The sequence below is a fragment of the Propithecus coquereli genome, unplaced genomic scaffold (assembly GCF_000956105.1).
Source record: "Propithecus coquereli isolate 6110/MARCELLA unplaced genomic scaffold, Pcoq_1.0 Scaffold16, whole genome shotgun sequence".
NCBI lineage: Eukaryota > Metazoa > Chordata > Mammalia > Primates > Indriidae > Propithecus > Propithecus coquereli.
The window spans coordinates 5,382,032-5,403,935 of NW_012140524.1; the positions used below are offsets into that span (position 1 = coordinate 5,382,032).

At 38.3% G+C, this 21,904-nt stretch overlaps 2 protein-coding genes across 2 annotated transcripts in view; one reads left to right on the forward strand and one right to left on the reverse strand.

The window, feature by feature from the left end:
• The first annotated feature begins 3,586 nt into the window (after positions 1 to 3,586).
• On the forward strand, positions 3,587 to 9,473 carry MANSC4 (MANSC domain containing 4). The gene is made up of 3 exons (XM_012641006.1): positions 3,587 to 3,815; positions 6,294 to 6,428; positions 8,800 to 9,473. Exons 1-3 carry the CDS (start codon positions 3,587 to 3,589, stop codon positions 9,471 to 9,473), a joined length of 1,038 nt encoding a protein of 345 aa, XP_012496460.1.
• A 5,441-nt stretch (positions 9,474 to 14,914) lies between these two features.
• Positions 14,915 to 21,904, reverse strand: part of MRPS35 (mitochondrial ribosomal protein S35) — a 55,762-nt gene continuing 48,772 nt past the window's right edge. The window contains exon 5 of the mRNA XM_012640959.1: positions 14,915 to 15,271. Within this exon, the coding sequence (XP_012496413.1) occupies positions 15,002 to 15,271 (270 nt within the window). The 3' untranslated portion in view covers positions 14,915 to 15,001. The remainder of the gene's footprint in view (positions 15,272 to 21,904) is intronic.

Sequence of the window (21,904 nt, forward strand, 5' to 3'; positions counted from 1 at the left end):
TGAAATACCATAGAGCCATTATAACTTTTAATGTAGATCTTTCTTTAGAGGCACTGAAAAATTTTATATTGAGTTGTTTTTAAAAAAAAGATAGATTCTGGACCAGTATGCTTCCATTTAGGTAAAACTATATACTGTTAAATAAAATTTATAGGAGGCCATTGGTTTGAACTGACTCCTGCACTAGACCCAAGAGACCAAACCAAAATGAGGTTAATCATGCTAAAGTTCCTTACCACTGGCCTAAACTAAGATCTAATCTAATAGCCAGATCCCCAAATGGGCCAGTTTTAGCCAGGATGATAAGGAAGGGCTCTCTGCTTTAACTTTTAGCAAAAAAGTTACTTTAAATGAGCAATCTGCTTTTTGTTTTCCATTTCTGCTTTCCTTGGCTGTTTTCTGTCAATAATGCCCATCTCCTCTGCTGGGCTTATTAGATTTTATAGAATGAAGTGTTGCTCAATTCTAAAATCACAAATAAAAGCCAATTAAGATCTTTAACTAAATTTGTTATAATTTTGTCTTTTGACACTTTATATATTTTTTAGTAGCAATATCCAGAAAAATGTTTACCAAGATGTTAAGATTGTAAGAGTTGAATAGTTTTTATTTCTTTTGTACTTTTCTCTATGGTTTGGATTCTTAAAGTGAACATATACCAATTTATTATAATAAGAGCAAACAAAATTTTAAATAAAAATGAATGACATGATTAAAATTTTGAAGCCCCATTTTAAAAAGTAATATCCATTAATTTTATCACAAATGAAATGGAAATGTTAAGTAAATAATATAATTTGCAATTTTAAAATAAGGATGAAATATTGTCTATTTTCCAAATGTCTTTTGAATTTAGTAAACCTATGCCATTACTTCACTACCACTTAAAAATTATTTATCTATGGTTTTTTAGTTCCTCCAATTTTTCTAAAACAACCTTATTTCTTTTTGTTTTTTAGCAGGCAAAACTGAAATGCCTTCCATTCGTCAAAGCTTATAAAGTGATTTAAGTGAGATAAAAGTAGTACAAGGTCTTAAAAATGGCTCTATTTAATTCAAGTTGAGCATACTCGATAGGCAAAACTTCCATTTATTTCAGTCATCTATAGCAGTGTTTTCCAAAAATATTAAGAAATCACTTGGGACACTTGTAAAAATAAGAATCCTGGTCCCTCCCCCACACCCCCAGGAGCTACAGAATCAGGCTGTCAGAGGAGATAAGTGGTTTTTAAGTTATGAATCATATGTTTGATACCCTCTCAAAAGCACCCTCTTGGAAATAAATATATTAATAATATATTACCACATTGCAAAGTGTAATGGTTCTAGGTATTTGATAAGATTTGTAACAAAGGCTGTATGCCAACTTTTGACTTAAAGTTGCAGTTGCTTCCTGATTTCTGCAATTTCATCTCACAAGGACAAGTTTGACACTGTTGTGGGTTTCTCTCTATGCCCCTTCATTCCAGTTTCTACCATTCCTTTCCAAAATACTTAGCCCCAAGAAGTTACCCATTTCCAGACTTAATGTTTATGCAATCACCACAAAAATATATTTTTAAAATTTTAAAGCATGCTTTCACATTGGAACTTGTAGATCCTTTAAAATGAAACTTTGACCTCCATTTGCATATTATTTGGCAGCAAAAGGGTTAAACAATTGTGGATTATTCCATTATTCCTGCAGGGAACATGAGAACTTCAAGGAAGTACATATTACACAAAAGAAGCTACATTTAATGTGACTCAAAGACTTAGAGATCATTAGATTAGAAAATAGACCTTCCAGTTTATGTCTCAAGGGCATTTTCTAATAGAAATAGCTATAGAATCTCACAAAAAACAGAGAGTAATTTTTTGTTACTCATCTGTCCCATGCTTTGCCATTAGAAAATTTCTCTTCCCTTCAGAACAAATGGAATAGTCGAGTCTTTGCAGGTAAGCAACTGAAACTTGCTCTCTATAAGAAGTTCATTAGAATGAAATATTTGTCATTCTTAGTGTATTTTATGTGGCTTATGCAAGTTTAGGAATTAGTGCATGATATAATTTTTGCTCAGAAGAAAGTGAAATGTTTCATTTTTAAAGTTATTCAGTCTTAAATATTTTCCTCTTCATTATCAATTGTTAATATTGTATGTTTCTAAAAATCAAAAGATATGTGATAATTAGGTTGCCTATTATTAGGAAACGGATGGAAAGATGAAAGTTCAAAGAATGTTAACATTTTTGTGTTAAGGAGGTGAATGAGTCATTGTACAAAAAGGTATAAAAGAAGCACAGATCACAGGTTAGAAAAAGTTTCATCTTTTTTTTTTTAAAGGAACAGTACTTCATGGCAAAAGCTGATTATCACTAATGCTTCATATAAAAATGGATACAGAAAAGCAACAGTCCTATACTTTGAACTAATGTGTTACCTTGGACATCATGGTGGAACTCACAACCTTCACAAAAGCAAGAGGACATTTTTCACTGCCTTTTCAAATGTTTTGGCATTGCAATTGAAGTGATTTTATTAATATTTAGAAATTTAAAACCATTGCACCATTTCCCTAATGCATATTTCTTAGCAACTTACTTCTGTCTCAATCAGAGATACTATGCCTTTATGTATTTATTTCATGAAGAAGTCTCCTTTAGAGCTTGCAAATGTGAAAATCAGAAAACAGATTAGACAATCCCCCACCTTGAACCTATTCACAAATTTCACTGTAAATTACACTTCTTGTCCTTGGTTGAACAGTATGTACCTTACTGGGTATTGTATTCTATCTACAATATTAGCGTATTCTTTTGGTAGAATCTTTACTCTTCTTTCAAGAAGAAAGCTTGTGACTGGCCTTTACAAAAAATACCTGCCCCAAGAAGTAACTAGGAGCCATATTCAATGTTTTCTCAATCACTGCAAAATTAAAATTTTAAATTTTATTTTATTTTCGGATTTTATTTACTTTCAAGGGCTTTTTTTTAGTAAGAAAAAAAAACACCTAAACCAGCGTACAAACTGATTTTCTTGGAACCTGAATGCCAGAACTTAAATTCAAAGAAATAAAGAAATGATTTTTTTAAAAATCTGCAGTCACAAGTTCTTTAAAAACCATACACAAGTGCCCTCACAAAAAGATGTCTTGTTTCTAGTGAAATGGATCCTTCCTTTATCTGACGTCAAGTGACTAAACTATTGTTTTCCTCAGAAAGACTCTGGAGTAGGATTTCCACTTGTCTTTATATTTACTTAGCAAAAGGTGTCTGTGACTATTCACTTTCAGAGAAAGAAGAAAAGCAGAGGAGAGAATCCACGTCTTCAAGAGGCTAAGGGACAAAGTATTGAAATCGCCTGGAACGTGTCCAGAAAGAACGGCAAAAAGTCAAATGTTCACCTCCAGCTCAACTGGGAAGAAAGAAAAGAAAAATCAATATGCAAAGAATGGCCTCATTTTTCTAGACGGTGTCCCTCCAGAAAAGACCCAAGGTAGTTCTCCCTTAGCAATAGCCCAGAAGTTTCAAAGACTGTCCTAAACTCTGATGTTTAGCTTCTACCTGGAAATCAGACTTATCTCTGAGTCTTCCTTCACCCAGAGAAATGCATGCGGCAGCGGTGGCAGCAGATGTGATATTGCTCCTCAGCATGGGGTGGACATCAGACTCTCTCTGCTCACCCACCATTTTTTACAGAGACTGCTGGATCCGTCGCTTCCCGGGGCTTCTGATCAATCTGGAGGAGTCTCAGAAGCTGGGAGCCCAGTTCTTGAAGTATTATTCTGAAAGCACTGGCCAGAAGTGCAGTAGGAGCTGCTGTCTTAGGAAGGATGGTAAGTATTAACAATATGCTTGAGCAAAAATAAGAGGAAACTTCCAAGGCTGAAGACCTAAGTAATGTTTCCTAGGCAGAGGCCAGTGAATAGTTGAAAAGGAATAGAGAAAATACCCCATATGAGGAAGGGAGGAGGGAGGGAGGAGGAGAGAGAAGGGCCATTGAAACTGACTTTGCAGTCTGGGCCCAAGTAGGCTCTATTTACAAGTCTATTAATGACCCAGAATGCTATAGAACCTGCAGGAAACAGAGAATCCTTTCTTCACCAAAGTGCTAAATGAAAATATTTCCTCCAGGATTAACTAACAATATTTTTACAGCCCAAAATATAATATACATGATTTTGAAAATGTTTATAATGATTTCCTTTTTAAAGTACCTTTTGGTGATATTAGTATCATATCAAATTTTTAAAATGTGCTTGCTTGAGTTACCAAATGTGGAATGTATTGAACAGGAATTTAGAGTGTGATTTATGTTTTGAAAGAAATAAGGCGATATATGTCAAATAGCGATATATGTCAAAGAAAAAAAATCATATTTCCAAATTTTCCTAATAGATGTTTTGTCTGTCATATAGAATCCGGGTGTAGGACAATATGATCAAGGCCTGCAATCAGTAAAACATTTCACTGTTGCTGAATTTCAAGTTACAATTGCCTAAAGACTTCTTTCACTTCTTTTTCATTTTTCCAAGATTTTAAAGCTACTTGAAAAGAAACAACAAAAGCAACATCACACTTTAAAATAATACCCTTGGTTGTGCCACACTTTCTGTCCATGGTTTGACACAAACTTATTAATTGCCCATGCCTCTTTTCCAATTATGCACGTGAGATTTCCAAGATGAAAATTGGAGCTCCTTGGAGAATATAAACAGACTGTCAAGAGACCACAATGTGAGAAGCTGTCTTGGGCCAAAGCCTCCAAAGTTATCAGGCACAAAGAGAACAATTAACTTAATAAAGGGGAATCTTTTTCTGATTGCTTCTGACTCCCAAACGCCTGCACTGAGGGGAGCTGAGGGAGGGGCAGTACGGTTTCTGAGTCTCCCCACGGCACTAATCTACCTGACTCTCCACACCAGAGCAGCTGTGGCCTCTGGACTGTCAGGGACACTCCCATGTAATCATCCAGAACAATCCCATGATTTTAGAGCCTCTGTAACTTCCAAGTTGTGTGGCTTTCTTCCTTCAGAACAAGAACGAGCAGGAAGGCACAGCCCAGTTTTTACTGAAAGCCATAACTTTAAAATGCCACAATCCTGCTCAGAGCTGGCACTCTGAAATTTACGTAGGGAATGTAAAACTTCTTTCAAAATTGTTCTCTACAGAATCAACTATTTTAACAGAAATTTAAATGTCTTAAATTTGAATTTTTAAAAATTATTCCTTTCCCTTAAACTTTACAGCATAGTCCTCAGGGAATGTATTTGTAAACTATAATGTATTAGCAATGTATTATTAACTAACCGTTGCCCTATTCTTCTCCTTCCGGAAAAATAAAGAGTGAGAAACATGAGGATGTCCGAAAGTAGCGGTGGAGATGTAACTCCCTCACACAGACTCAGCAGGGATCTGCCGGCAGCAATTCCACAGAGCTTTAGTGCGCTGAGGCCTGGTCGTCAGGCGCCATCCCTCTGTAATCTTAGTTTGTTAAAGAAGTCAGTGCCTTTTGGCCAATGGATATTTCACATCACGTGGTCCCACTGCACTGCAGCAGGAGTAAAATCTGTGTTACACTTTGGGGAGGATAGACTGAACATCTGTGCTTGACAAAGGTGACTTCAGGTTTCCCATAAACAAGAGAACGTGTTTTAAATAGCAAACTTGCTTAGAAAAGGAGAGACAGCACAAGACAGCTGTGTGCCCCACCCCCTAGAATTCCACCTGCTAACATCCTTGCCTACCTCCTCCCTGCCTCTGTAGAGGACACCATCTAGGCTTGTCCTCCGATGGGGTTTGCACCTGCAGTCGGGGGCGAGGGGGTCGCCCACGTGGCCTGCTGCTCCTGGACCTCTCCCAGGAGTTACTCTTTGCCCTTCCTACTCCCCTTCTACAGCATTCATCCCTTCGTTTTCCTATTTCTTTCTCCAGTGATCCCCAGTCCCTTAGCATTCTGAGAGGGCATTGCCCCTACAAACCTGATATATAAGCCCCTAGAGGTTTTGATAGCTAGTCGAAGTTTTCATGAACATAAAATACGGGGACTAGAAAATAATGATTCCAGGTATCCTGTGTGGAATGAAAGGTATGAAAGATTACTTAGGGGATATCAGTAGATACTTTCTTTTCAAAAGGCATTTTCCATATACATAGAAGCAGTTACAGTAGTTCATAACATTCTGTAAAATGTCTGAACATGGCCCTGCCACATATTGTGAATCCAGGATTCCTAAAGGAATTCTACTCCGAGCTCATCACACTGGTGGAAACCAAAACCATCTGCAGATGTACTTTGCCCGTTTCCCTTACAGTTTCCTGTAACTTGGCTGTCTTCTTCCACGATCCTATTCACGACAATGTCAACTGCCTCCATGTTCACTGCCCGACGCTGGAGAGCTGCATATTAGAACCCGGAACCAGTGCCATTTTGTACAACCTAACAGACGGTAATGACTCTATTTAAAGAATTTTGAAGAATGTTAGTAAGATGTGTAGCCTAGAATCTGGCTGCCAATAGCCCTGTGTAAGTCTCTAAATCATTATTTTCCAGTGAACTCTGTCTGGAAAAGTTTTGGACAACTAGAGCAGAAACCTGAAAGGAAATGCTCTTTAGTTTGGCGTGTTCAGCAATGAGTTCATTCCGGATGATAAATCATATGTGATTAAATAAGAGCTCACCCACTGTATTTCATGTATCTCAAGAACCCTCAGTAAGAGCCAAAGTGGGCAATTCTACTGCAGTGGCTGAGGGTGCCACTAGGAAATAAAGAAAATGCTAAATGGCAGTTTTGAGGGCCACAGACATTGCATACAAGGATTCTGCAAGGATGGGTATCAGGGACAGGGAAACTTATCGCCACTTACTGAAATTAGCATATCCGTGGTTCCAAGATAACCAATGTATTTTATTTTAGAAAAATACATATTTAAGTGTCCTTCGCCCATGTATGTAATCTCAGGGTGCAGATTAGTCACCATGAAAGAATAGACTTTGCCATCAAAATCCAAAGGAGATACATTTCTTTATCAGTCTGTATTCTTGGAACACCTAATGTTCCAGGCTAGTCTCAACACTGCAGAAGACTGCAGTCAGCTCTCTGCCCTCAAGTTCCTTTATAATCTAGATGATGAGACAAGTCTTACAATTAGTGTAAAACACACAACGAAATGCAAAAATGTGTGAAACTGCCTCAGTACAAAGGCTCAAGAAAGGGAGACCAGTGAAAACTAATTTATTCAGGGGAGGCTTCATGGAGGAAGGCAGAGACAAGATAAGAAGTTCTATATCACAGTGGGAAAGCAGGAAAACTGGTCTGGCTACAATAAGGGGATGTTTGGAGTTGCAATGAAAATATGGCTAAGGTAGGGTAAGGCCAGGTATCAAAAGCACTGTGGTTAGAGTTTGAGGTTGACTTTGTCAGAAACAGGGAATCACGAAGACATTTAATGAGAAAACACCATAAAGTGATGTCTGGTTATCTTAGTCTGGGAAAACTATATGCAGGACACAGGGCAGAAATGCTAGTCAGGGAAGCATGAGGGTCTGGATGTGGTGCTCGTAGTTGCAATGGAGGGGAGGGACAATTACCAGAATACTGGGAAGAAAGCAAGAGTAGGACTTAGTTACCTTTTGAATGAAGGAAATGAAGGAGAGAGAGGAATCCAAATCACTCTGCAGCACAGATTCCGGCAGGCGATGGAAGAACAGTGATGCCAATGAAGGAGACAGGAGGCCAACGTGATGATTTTGGCTTCGGGCATATTCAGTTAGAGATGATGTGAGATGTCCAGGTGGAACTCTCCAATAGAGCACCAGAGAAATGAGATCAGAGCTCAAGAAGGAGGGCAAAAATTGGCGATATGCATTTCAGTGCCATTAATGTCATGGTGACGGCTGAGGACAATCTCTTTGTGTGTGTGTAGGGAGAGGGGGCGGTGAAGAGAAAATACAGCTGAAGACCAAGGACTGAAGATTGTGGAAACAGCACAACCAGTTAGGAGCAAGAATAGAAGCAGCAAAAGAAAGTAAAAATGAGAGGCAGGCAACCTGGGGTAAAGTGCCAGGGCGGGTCTGTGGTCCAGGGAGTCCTGGGAGAAGAATCTGAAGGACAGGATGGCCAGAGGCATCCAGGACAAGAAAGAAGCCAAAACAACGCGACACAAGTGATCAGGAAATAGGGAAACAATTCCTCAGAAGCAATGGATGTGGGAATGTTTGCAAGAAGAGAGAGAGAGAGAGAGAGAGAAATGGTCGCCAGCAGGGACCACTGGAAAGCTGTTGGGAGGTTTCTTTCTTCCCCTTTAAAGACAAAGCAGTTTGTGTGCACATCTGAAGTCAAAGGGAAAGAACTTAGTATACAAGAAGAGAGAAAATACTAAAAACAAACCAGGACCCTCGGGGACTGAAAGGGGATGAGATTTAAGGCTTTGTTTGTGATTTTGAATACAGGTACCCTTCTCAGGCCCTGTTTTGTTTAATTTTATTTAATAATGCGATATTGTATCTCAAATGTTTACTGTTTCTGCCGCTTTCACACTAACACTCCCTGTTGTTGTGCAAAAGCCCTGACAGACACAAAGCCTTCTGCTTGGGTGCTGCCACATTTGTTCATAGCAGAAAGTGCCCTAGAAAGTTAAGATAAATTCAAATGTAGCCAGTACGTTTCTAAGCCTTTCGGAAGTCTACAGCGGCAGAACTTGAATTCAGCTTAGTTCAATAACTCATAATGGCAACATCCAACACTTCTCCAAACTGTGCTTTAAGATATTCTCTTCTAAATTAAAAATAAAATGATTGATGCTTTATTTATCTTTCAGGTATGGATCCAGATTTGCTGGTTTTTGGACAATCACCTTCTACGTACCTAAATACCCGCTCTTCATCTGATAGGTGGGACAGACTAAGGATTCTAAAAGCTATGAATTTAGATAAACAACAAACCACCGTGATAAACCCCATGATGCCGTCAGTAGAGGCTCCATCATCAACCACGCATCAAGATTTGATTGTAAATACAAACAATACCAGTTATTCCAAGGAGTTAACCACAGATTTTTGGACAAGATTCACTTCCCTGAATGACTCCGTTACCACAAAGGTAAATATGGTATCGCCAAGTACTGATTTCATGAACAATCCAGATAACAAGACTATTTCTCCTTTCTTTGTGCCCATAGGCACAAAACTTTTTCATAAGCCTATCCCATCCCAACTGAACAGTAGCAAACAGTTACTGAACAAAACCAAGGGGTACGACAGCAGAAACCACACGTCTGCGAAGGGAGACGAGACACCTGATGGGGCACCTGTGACTGCAAAGGCCTGGCTCGTTCCGGCGGCCCTTTGTACCTCTATCATCTTGCTTTGCTGTTATATGGCCATCCTTGCTTCTGGATGCTGTCAAAAGCAGCAGGGCCAATATAAGCTAGGACAGAGAAAGTCAGGATCCAGGCAAATTAAAAAGTGTAACACTCTGAAGCAGAACTCTTAAAAGTTGTAGAAAGATTGTAAGCTTCCAAGGGTTATCATTTCTAGTTTTCTGCAAGACAAGGGCAGTTTGGTTAAAAAAAAACTACATTAGGATACCCACTCCTGCCAATCTCTAAAAAAGACTGATGCTTGATAAACATAACTGCTTTTATGATTATTTCCATTTTCATTTTTTAAGAGACAGAGTCTCCCTCTGTTGCCTAGGCTGAAGTGCAGTGGTGCAATCACAGCTCACTGCAGCCTCGAACTCCTGGGCTCAAGTGATCCTCCTGTCTCAGCCTCCTGAGTAGCTGGGACTACAGGCACACACCACCTCACCTGGCTAATTTTTTAAAATATCTATACAGACTGGGGTCTTGCTGTGTTGTCCAGGCTGATCTCAAACTCCTGGCTTTAAACAATCTTCCTGCCTCAGCCTCCTGAGTGGCTGGGATTACAGGCATAAGCCACCATACCCAGTTCTATTCCATTTTTTTGAGTAGTGTTCCTTTTGCCAAAGTTCCAAAATTCTCACCCTTGTAGTCATTATTTAGTGCCAAGTGAGAGATACTGTTTGTTCTCAGTGCTTTGGGGTATTAACTTACTGAATCCTTACAACTCTGTGAGTTAGCTATACCATTATTAACCATTATACTATTATCACATGTTACAGATGAGGAAACTGAGGCGAAGAGAGGTTAAGCACTTTGCCTAAAGTTACACAGCTATTAAATAGTGAAGCCGGGACTTAAACATAGGCAATCTGATTCAAAAGTCCATGCTCAAAAATCACGGTTAGACTAAGAACCTCTGTTTTCCCAATAAGCATAAAAAAAAAAATTCTAGGAAGAAAACACCATAACATCATCACATTAGTCTCCCAGCCAAAGTCCAATTATTGTCACATATGTTAATAAAAACACTTAGTGCTTTGAGCAAAAGAGCATTATTACCGTTACTAACCCATAAGAAAATGTTTCCTGATTTTTATCTAGCTTTCAAGGTTCAGCTGATTAATATCTCTGAGTCCCAATCCATCTTCATCCTCCTTTCAATAATTTTGGCACTGAGCTCTTTTGAGTTTTCTGTACTGATTTCTGTTGAATAAAGCTTGGGAGTTTTAGTGTATATCTATCACTTGTATACATTCTGTTTGCCCAGGTATAAATATTAGCTCTAGGTTATTTCAGCTCTGTCCAAATCTTTCACCAGATTTATACCCTAAATCTTAGCTTCTTACATGTAGAATACTGTAATTCAAGTCTCTAAAGAACTTAAACTTTAGGCTCTTCATCTCCTTCCTGAAACCGGTTTTTAATTTGAGAACAGATATTAAAAGACAGTCAATAAGACTAAGGAATAGATAAGGGGAAATCCTACTACGAGACTTATAAAATAGTACTATCCCCTCAGATGTTAAAGCAAATTGGCTTAGGAGGTATTTCTTTTTCTTTCCCCAGTATTGATACTGGGTAGAAAAAGAGAATGTCTATTTCTTTAATATAAAGGGAAATACACAAAATTCCTATCAATAGGATAACAACCACAGATAAAAATCTGACTTAAAAATGTAATCAATTTATCTAAATTGCTAATGGTTATCTTAAATGTCATAAATTTTATTAATTTCTTTCCTAATATATTAGGGAAAAAACATGCTGTTTTAGGGGGAGGGATATCAAAATTTCAAGTTATATTTCAATAAATAATTCAGGAAGCTGTCTTTATAAATTTTTGTACATACATTTTAAAAAATTATTTTCTTTAAAGTATATATGAATTGTTTAGAGGTCTTCCGACAAACTAGGGCTGCTAGGATAAAAAAAGTTTTTCTTCCTTGGAGTTTCTCAGAATTTTACTCATTCCTTAAAGTTGGTAGTTTCATAGAAATGACCATAATTAGGGCAAACATATTTACCTTTGTAAGAAAACAAACATACTCCTTCTCTTCTTCAGACCCTACTTTTGACTATCAGATAAACTGAGTAAACTTGGACTAGAGAGACAACAGACCAGTCAGTCAAGAAGCAAAAACAACTGAGGCTAGAAACTACACTTTTATTGGAAGCCTAAGGGACCAAAGAGAACTTCTGAATAAAATTTTATTAAGAAATAGGACCTGGCCCAGTGGCTCATTCCTGTAATCCTAGCACTCTGGGAGGCCAAGGCAGGAGGACTGCTTGAGGTCAGGAGTTCGAGACCAGCCTGAACAAGAGCAAGACCTGTCTCTACTAAAAATAGAAAAATTAGCCAGGAGTGCACGCCTGTAGTCCCAGCTACTCGGGAGGCTGAGTCAGGAGGGTTGCTTGAACCCAGGAGTTTGAGGTTGCAGTGAGCTACGATGACACCACTGCACTCTACCCAAGGTGACAGAATGAGACTGTCTCAAAAAAAAAAAAAAAAGAAAGAAAGAAGAAAAAAGGAACAATTGCCAGGCAGGGTGGCTCACACCTGTAGTCCTAGCTACTTGGGAGGCTGAGGCAGGAGGATTGCTTGAGCCCAAGAATTTGAAGCTGCAGCGAGCTATGATTGTGCTGCTCAACTCCAGTCTGGGCAACAGAGCTAGACCCCATCTCTTTAAAAACAAAAGAAAACAAAACAAAACAATGAAACATCTCAGGGCCCAGTCAATAACTAAACCTAAGGTAGTTACTCCCATTTAGTAACCATGAAATCTTTCCAACAGTGTAACTAGCTAAATCTTTCTTTCTAACAATAAAAACTCTATAACTGTCTAGTATTATGAAATACCAATATTGGAAAAAATTTTGTAAAGAAAGAATTAAAGCACCCTACAATTAATGACAGATATTTGATCTATGTCTTAGTTGCCTAAGTGTTTAAACAACTTCTGATCTATACAACTTGAGGCTGGAGTCAGAAATATCTGTATTATCAACACAGCAGTGTCCCCTGAATCCTCATTATAAGGATGAACATGATGATGTTCATTGTATACATTGGATCAATTAAAATTTTAAAGGACAAGGATTTAATTAATGACAAATAGTGCTGCTTGGTTGGTCCGAGTGCAGTGGTGTTTACAGCTAATTGATCACACCAGATACGGATTCCTTCATTCCTTCTCCACTCCCACTGCTTCACTAGACCAGCCTTAAAAAAAAATGTGCTGCTTTATTATTTGTAAAATTACAATGACAGCACCTGTTATATTTTTGAGGTGTTTTGTATTTATCTTTCAGCTCTAAGATTTTGCCATTAGGCATCAATGATTGCAACCCCAGAGCCTTGAGGTCAGTCACTTGGAGTTGCAAACTGCAAGAGGGCACAGTCCTACATCTGTGGTCCCCAACCCCCAGGCCGCGGACCAGGCCACAGACTTCCCCCCACCACCCCCATCCGTGGAAAAATTGTCTTCCATAAAACTTGGGAACTGGGCCACATAGCAGGTGAGTGGCGGGTGAGAAGCAGCATCCGTATTTACAGTCATTCCCCATGGCTCACATCACCACCTGCGCTCCGCCTCCCGCTGCCCCACCTGCCTGTAGAAAAATTGTCTTCCATGAAACTGGTGCCAAAAATGTTGGGGACCGCTGCTCTACATGATTGCCCTCGCTTCTAACATCGACTGTAAGTTTGGTGGTTGTCTCAAAAACACACTCAGATTCAAAAATTCACTAGAATAACTCAAAGAACTCAATGAAAACTATTATTCTCATGATTATGGTTTATTACAGGGAAAGGACAGAGATTAAAATCGCCCAAGGGAAGAAGCACATAGGTTGAAGTCCAGGAAGGGTCAAAATGCTTAGCTCCCCGTATCAGTGTGTGACAATATGCATGGAGTACTGCCGACCGGAGAAGTTTGCCCGAGCTTGTGTTCAGAGCTTTTATTGGGTTCCCTCATGTAGGTATGATCGACGGTCTGCCTGGGTAGTTGATCTCAGCTGCCAGGTGGACTGATACCATGTGACCCAAAGCATTCACGCTAAATCACGTGGCTGGTTTTTCTGGCATGGCTGGCCCTGTCCTCACATCTTCTGGGGCCAGATCCCACCCTAAACAAAGACACTCCTATCAGAGAGGGTTAAGGCCAGACCTCTCTTTGGTAAAATTCATTATTACAGATCATTACTCCCTCTGCCCTCATCTACACTGTATTATTACACAGGATGGACCACCCTAAGCTACCATTTCTTCACATGTTCCCAAGTGACACCTCTTCTTAGCGTCTACTCTTTTCAAAATGTTTCCGTCTTCGATCCTGTTTCTGCATCTGAGTTTTCCTTAACGCCACATGAGTCTCTAAATGAACTGATGTATTTCTTAAAGTGTGTTCTAAACATGATCTAAAAATTGTTTTACCTATTTTGCTTTTCATTCACTATTTCCATCAAATGGAACACAACATATGTCTCTTCCCTGTTGTCCTTTATATCCTTTAGAGCCCTGTCCTTACTAATACCAAAGCATACCTTCTTTTTTTTTAAATTTTTTGAGACGGGGCGGGGTGTCTCTCTATTTTGCCCAGGCTGGTCTCGAACTCCTGGCCTCAGGTGATCCTCTTGCCTTAGCCTTCAGAGGTGCTGGGAGTATAGGCAGGACCCACTGTGCCCAGCTCCACTTTTATTTTATGCAAATGTTTTAGGCAATTGTTTTGAAATTCCTTTTGGCTTTTATTTACATTCTCTAATTCTGTTAGACAAAATAAGTCTGTTAGGCAAATAAATGCTCAATAATTCCTTTATTTTGATTTTAAATTAATCACTTGTCAACAGCTATGGAAGTGGTAAGAAAAAGTTTACAGGTATACTTAATACTGAACTGACAGCGAAATTGAATGGAATATATCTTAGGGTAGTTCTTATTTTGTCATTTACTCCAATTAAATTCAAGGTCCTATATGTCACTTCTTTCTGAGCTGTGGCAGCTCTAACTGGGGCATCCAAAGGGATGAAAACCAGCTAATCTCCACTTCTACTCTTCTGCAAGCTTGCGCCTGGCAAAATGAGCCCCACAATATAGAAAGTAGAATGTTCAACAGAGTTGCATCAACATAAAGTGCCCCCAAAAGGGAGGGATGGGACAAACATTTCAGGTTAGAAAATACTCCTGAGGACCTGTTTCTGACCAGAATTGGCAACTGTGAAAAATGGATTGGCTAGACAGCAGCCATGTGAACCAGTACTGACCTGCAAGTCAGGGGTCTGGGTTCTGGGCCTACTTTCCCAAATAATGAAAATCATTACTCAAAAGCAACTGCTGAATGCCAGCTTGTGGGGAAAGAAATGTGGCAGGTGAAAAAACAGCAATTAAGTATATGTATATATGCATACTAAGGTTATTGTGTAGAAATAAAATCAAAACACTTCACCATCAGAAATCAGAGATCTAATTAGTCTAATTGTGCCAGTGTACAAATAAGAAAACTTTGGAATAATTATTGCCAGTGAGCATTAGTATGAAACAAAGTAATTTTAACTCTGATATAAGACAATGATTTTTTTTAACATTTTCAATTTTATATCCAATTAGATATTGATTACATGTATCATCAAATTAATAGAGCAGATTTTTCTACTTTGTAATTCATGTCAAATTTAATAGTCTCTTCACTGATTCTTTGTACTGAGAAAGGGTATTTTCATTTTCTCCCTCGTTCTTAAGAGTAACAACACAGTTTCTATAATCTTCAACTTCTTTAGTACCAAGGAGTTCTTCTTTATTTACGTCCGTCTTTTTCTCGGCAGCTTTAATCTGCAGAAGTGTTTCCAGGATATTTTTTTCTGAGGAGCTATTTTTCCATACATACTCTTCCATGTCTGCTTCAGTCTTATTTTTTTCCCATTCTTCGGTTTTCTGAAAAGAAAAAAAAAATTTCTGAATTCTGAGAAATATTCAAAAGACAAAGGTTCTTTGCTTGTTTGTTTGTTTGTTTGTTTGTTTTTAGGGGAAGAGAAGTTTGCAAAATGTGGCCAGCCCCTGGCCAACACCTGCGTGCCCACTCTGGTTGACCCCCTTACCGAGTACTGTCATCCACGTGGGGCAGCAGCTTCCGGGCTGCACGCTGCTCTGCCAACACTGGCCTATCAAGCTCTGTTACCACTCACTAACTCTAGCCACGTAATTTACAATTTATGTGCCCTGCAAATTTCATTTATAAAGCTATACAGTTTTCCAACAGATATAGAAAACTCATTTTTTGTAGTTTTCTACTCCCTAAATCCCAACACATCAACATTTCATATTTCTGAGGCTGAAAATAATGAGAGCTGAGAGGAGAATGTATTTATCTTTGTAACATGCTTGTGGGGATGACAGGGAAGACCAATTATTATAATAAAATTAAAAATATGAACTATGTGTACAACACATGATTTTTAGTCATAAGGACTTCATGTATCCTGGAAGCTTGTTTTGTTATTATCTTTATTTCCTGTTCTCATGATAGAAACAATGTATTGTTACTACTTGTTTTTTCTTACAAAAATTATTGCCATGCTATTCTAGGGAACACTGGTAGGTTTTATAGTAATACAGCATAATTCAGATTTATGATTTAAATGGAGATGTAACATTATGTGAAAAATCAAGCAATACAGCCAATAAGTAATATGCCCTGGTTCAAAGAAGTGCTGAATGCCAGCCACATTCTTTCCAAATTAACACATAACAATATTCTGAGCTATAAGCCACGTTGGAATAATCCACTATTCTGAGTAACTTCTTTTAAAGGTGGTAAAGTATTAAAAGAGAAGTATATTTGTAAGGCTGTCAGAAATAATATTCTACCTCTGAAAAGTCCCCTTGCAAGAGACACCAGCTTGAGCAGACAGACCTCCAAGGCTCCTCAGAGCTAGGTGAGCACCAAGAAGCAGGTAAAATTTCCACCTGTGCCACCTCCCACTCCCATCCCCACTACAAGTGCCCCACGAAAAGAGAAGAAAGCATTGGAAATACGTCCCTCAAAGGGTAAAGAGCAGCCCCACCAACCACAAACAGGCCACTGGGGATGACACTGAATCAGCAAACCCCACTCAGATCACTGAGGCCCAAAAAGAGGCTCCCCGCACCACAAAGAGACCCCCAAAAAGAAGAAATCCTCCTTTGAATCCTTCAAACTGAGTGCCTTTCTTTCAAGAGAAACCAGTAAGGTGCAGGGTGTCCGGAGGAGGAAGAGAAAGAAAAAAAAAGATACAGGGTGTCTTCCCTGCCCCCCAAATTCCTAAGTCAAGTGGGATATTTGTATTCAAAATTCCTGCCTGTTTGCCCTACCTCCCTATACTGAATTTATGGATTTATGGCTGGGGACAGTGTTCCAGCTTATGTTCTAGAAATACCCAGTTGAGAATCAACTCTGTGTCCCTTTTTTATCTGGTAGGGAGGCTTTAGCCGTGGCAGGTTGGGGGGCAGGTGGGAACAACGTGAAACTTTCTTACTGTGTTCCCTCCCCACAGTCCTGTTGCAAATAATTTCTAACAGTCAAACTCTGAATGTATACATTTTTAAAAAAATAACTGACAAAATTATCCTACCCCACTTGATTTTTACTATAATATTTGGGGCAAGGATAAATGTCAGGCCCTTAAAAAAATGTAATGCCCTAAATTAAATACATTATTGGTCCTATCTGCTCTTGGAAATGTTTTAAATGTTTCAAAAGAATGTCATAATTTCTTCACAATTCTAACTTACAGGTGAAGTATATTCTAGCTTTAGGATCCAAACTTTGCATAGCTGAATACAAATTCCAAGATAATGATAAAAACAATCCCAACAAACTGAATACTTACTATATACCGGGTATCTCAAATGCTTACATATGTTAATTATTTCATATAATATAATTCTTATTAAGACATACTGGGATAGATTTTAACATCTCTACAGATAAGAAAACTAAATATTATGGAAGTTAAATAGAGGGTCAAAATCTCTTGGAGGGTTTCAAATTTCAGAACTTTTTGTATTTTAAAAAGTTAATGTGCAGTGCACATATCATATATTTTGTAACACCTCCAGAAGGGGTTTACAGCAGCATCCTCTAATCTAATACAATTTTTGCAGCAACATATATGAATATTCACACTAAATGGGATAAACAAAAAATATAAATAAGCTTCTCATCCATTCAGGTCACGTTTGCCCCCAAATAAGTTATAAAAAGACTATCAATTTCCAAACCTTCTGGGTTTTATAATTACATTTAGAGGGCAGATAAATGTATCACAGATTAGATTTAATTTTCTCAGTTAAACACTTCTTCTTTTTTATTTTTTGGAGACAGGGTCCCACTGTGTTGCTCACAGCGGAGCGCAATGGCACAATCACAGCTCACTGCAACCTCAGACTCCTGGGCTCAAGCAACCCTCCTGCCTCAACCTCTGGAGTAGCCAGCACTATAGGCACAGGCCACCAAGCCTGGCTAATTTTTTATTTTTTATTTTTTTTGAGACAGGGTCCCACTCTGTCACCCAGGCTGGAGTGCAATGGCATGATTATAGCTCACTGCAGCCTCGAACTCCTGGGCTCAGGTGATCCTTCCCGCTCAGACTCCTAAAATGTGGGGATTAGAGGTATGAGCCACCACGCTTGGCCTAAACACTTGTTCTTAAACATAACTTAGTTATCTCCAGTTTCCCTGCCATCTCCTTTGGGTGAAAGCTTTTTATGTCCAAGCAAATTAGATTAGAAAACACACACATAACACACACACACATACACACACACACACACACACACACACACACACGCTCTCACACGACAGACAGGAGGCCCCTCTTACAAAAATGATGTGACTCAAGATTGTGTACCAGGCTGCTGCTATGATTAATAAAGAAATCTAATTTTCTGAAGTTTCATGGTAAATGTAAGAAAAGATCTTTACATCTTTGGAATTTCTTAGTTTCTCAAGCAGGAAAAATAAAAGCTAAGTATTATCACTATATTTGCCTTTTGACAGAAATCTTTTCTAGTCATTAATATGTAAGTTTTCACAGATGAGTGTCAACCAAATGGGTCTTGTCAGTGAAGAGAACAGAGCTAACTGGAATAGCTGCTGGTCTGGAAATGATATCCAAAGCTATTCCAAAACACCTTCTAGACTTTGTCAATGACATAAAGGCAATAATATTTTCCATGAAACTTGTCACTTTGGAATGTTTTTCATTTAAGGGGTATAAATATAAAATCCTTGGGGGGAAAAAAAACTCCAAAAAATTTTTCTTTTAATTTTACATTATGTCTTCAACTTTATTTTTATTTTTTTTTGAGATAGAGTCTCGCTTTGTTGCCTGGGCTAGAGTGAGTGCCGTGGTGTCAGCCTAGCTCACAGCAATCTCAAACTCCTGGGCTCAAGCAGTCCTTCTGCCTCAGCCTCCCGAGTAGCTGGGACTACAGGCATGTGCCACCATGCCCGGCTAATTTTTTCTATATATTTATATTTTTACTTGTCCAGATCATTTCTTTCTATTTTTAGTAGAGATGGGGTCTCACTCTTGTTCAGGCTGGTCTCGAACTCCTGACCTTGAGCGATCCACCCGCCTCGGCCTCCCAGAGTGCTAGGATTACGGGCGTGAGCCACCGTGCCTGGCCTGTCTTCCACTTTTAAACAGGATGTAGTAGGTCACAGCATGGCTGTACTTTTGCTATAACTGGAAAAACCCAGGTAACTGACCAAAACAAAAAATCCTGAGGACATCAGAGAGCTATGCAATCAATGAGGACTAGATGAATATTAATTCTAGGCTACAAGAATATGCGGAGGATCCCTAGCCATTTTATTCCTTGAGGGCATTTTCTCATTCTGTGCAGACAAGACTAGAGTTTGGCCCATGCAGAAGGACTCTACTTAGGAAAAGAGAAATGTGTGACAGATTGGAATCTGAGAAGCTCTAAACATGACTGGTTTTGTTCTGGGGCTACATATGGGAAGCTAGAGAGTCAGAACCAGGCTTCTAAAAAGCAGAGTGAAATCTCCTATAATCTCATCTCAGTGTTTAGGAGACAAAGTCCCGCTAAAGGGAGAATGTCCTCTTTTGAACACTCAACCAATCTCCCTCTCAAGACATCTGCTAGATTTTGAGGCTGTAAGGGGGCTACAGGTTACCAAGCTAAGCTCAAAACTTCTGAAGGGTCCAAGTGACTCTTCAGCAGTCTGTCAGAGATGTGGAGTTAGACTTATCAAGTTCCCAATCAAAAGCCTGAAAGACTATGCCTGTAGTATAAGACTAAATCTTACAAAAGCTACAATCCAGCCTTAGCCCAACCCAATCCAGACTGGACTAAAAGGATAAGCCCCTGATCCTGTCTGCCTAGAGAAAAAACCTTTTCTGATGGACAATATCAAATGGAGCTTCTATGGGTCTTTTATACATGATGTCTGGCATGCAATAAACAATTAGTAGACATTGGAGGAGAAAAAAGTGTAATTAACAATCAAGGGAAAAACAATACAAGCAGACTTTTAGCTGATCTGGATAATGAAGTTAGCAGACAAGGACTTTAAAATAACTATGATTAATGTATTAAAGAAAATAGAGAAAAAGATAAACAATATGGATTTAAAAATGAAGACTTTCAATACAGAATTGGTATTTATAAAAATGAATCAAATGAACATCTAGAATTGAAAAATGTATCTAAAATTAATAAATCTTTTAGATGGGTTTAAAACCAGTCTGGATACAACAGAAGTCAAAGATAGGGCAATAGAAAACTACATTATTATATATATGATAGAGTTACTTAATAACATAATTATCAAGTCTGTACTATGGGATTATAACTATAAGATTCTAAATCTTTTTTATACTAATTAACTCCCTCTAAGGTTTACCATGATTCTATTTAACAAGTTCAATAAAACTGAGAGGACAACTCTTATATGTCCTATACAAATAAAAATTTTAAATTAAAAGAATTCGCAAAACCAGATTTCAGGGAATTTAGTCTGGATCAGCAATTCCTAAATTTATTTTACAGTAGCTATCACTACTATAAAAATCTGTAACTTTCACTTTCAAAAACCCATAATTTTTCTGAAACTTCTGACTTTAAAAAGATGCTAAGTTCACAAAAAGAGTAACAATTAGATATCAGTACTTCTCCTGCTAGAAGTCTACGATACCAACTACGAAGTAGTTTTACCAAAAAATTCTAATCAGAATCTGATTAAGCCTCTAGATCCAACTATCAATTTTAAAAATACATAGATAACAGTGGAATGTGTTAAATTACACTATGGTGATACAATCAACAAAATCAAAATGGTAGAAACCCTTCAAGAAAACCACAAAACAAGATTTCTTCAACAAATAAATTGCAAGAGAACGGTTCACAAACCTCTCTTTTGATTTGTGACCACTATGGGGCATTCTTTCAAAAAAACATTCACTGAGAACTTACTATGTGCTTGGGCAGTTCTAGAAGCTGAACATCACTAGGGCATACCCTAGCTATAAACTAATGTTTTCATATCCAAATATTTTAGGAAAAGATACATTTGCTTGTTCATATTAAACTGCTGAAATTTCCCTTCAGTTGAAATAAAAAATAGAGTTAGCTAAAACAACACCCCATTATTCAAACACAACAATATTGATACTGAAACAAAATTAATTCAATTTATAAGCCAATTATTTTAAACAAGGCTATTAACAATACTAAATACTTTTGTTTTTGTGATTTAAGAAAGTCTATTAAAGAATATTTCAAACATATACAAAAGCACATCTGCCACATACCCATCACCCAGTTCCAACAATTAGCTTGTTTCATATTATATATGCCTCTACCCACTCACTGCCCCTTCCCATGTCCTCATTGAACTATCATTCCATCCATAATATGTTATATTTTTCTTTAAAAAAATAGATGGTTTAAAAAATAATAACTGCAATCCCATTATTAATTTGGTGGTGTTTTGATTCACAAGAGCCTAAGTTAAGTCAGTTTATTCACTCATAATCAATTAGCCAGCAATTCCAACATGCAGGTTACTGGCTCCTAACGGCTGTTTCCCTGTTATATATCACTTTGCCTGTCTGACCACAGCTACTGGACAAAACCTGACTGAAACAGAGTACTTCCCTTGGAGTTTGAATCCAAAGAGAGAATTTAGCTTAGTTTGGTTTTTAGTTTTGTCTCTCTCCTCGTCCCCTGCCTCTGGGTGGCTAGTCCTATAAATTCTGAAGTAGTCAAGTTCATGCTTTCTGACATACAGATTGGAGGACGAGAGGAAATTGGTCTACAGAGAGAAAAAAAATTAGGCAACTGCCTATAAAGTAACAAAGCCCAGAGCCTAAAAACCCTCACACTGTCCCTAGTTTCCATTCCTGCCCGGTACCTTTTCTGTTTAAGCTAGCTTGAGTGAGTTTCTATGACGCACAAAAAGGGTCTCCACTAATACACGGTACTCGGGAAAGAGGACAGGGCAAAGAAAGAGTTTAGAACTGTCAACATAAATGTGGAAAAAAATGAAAAGGACAAAAT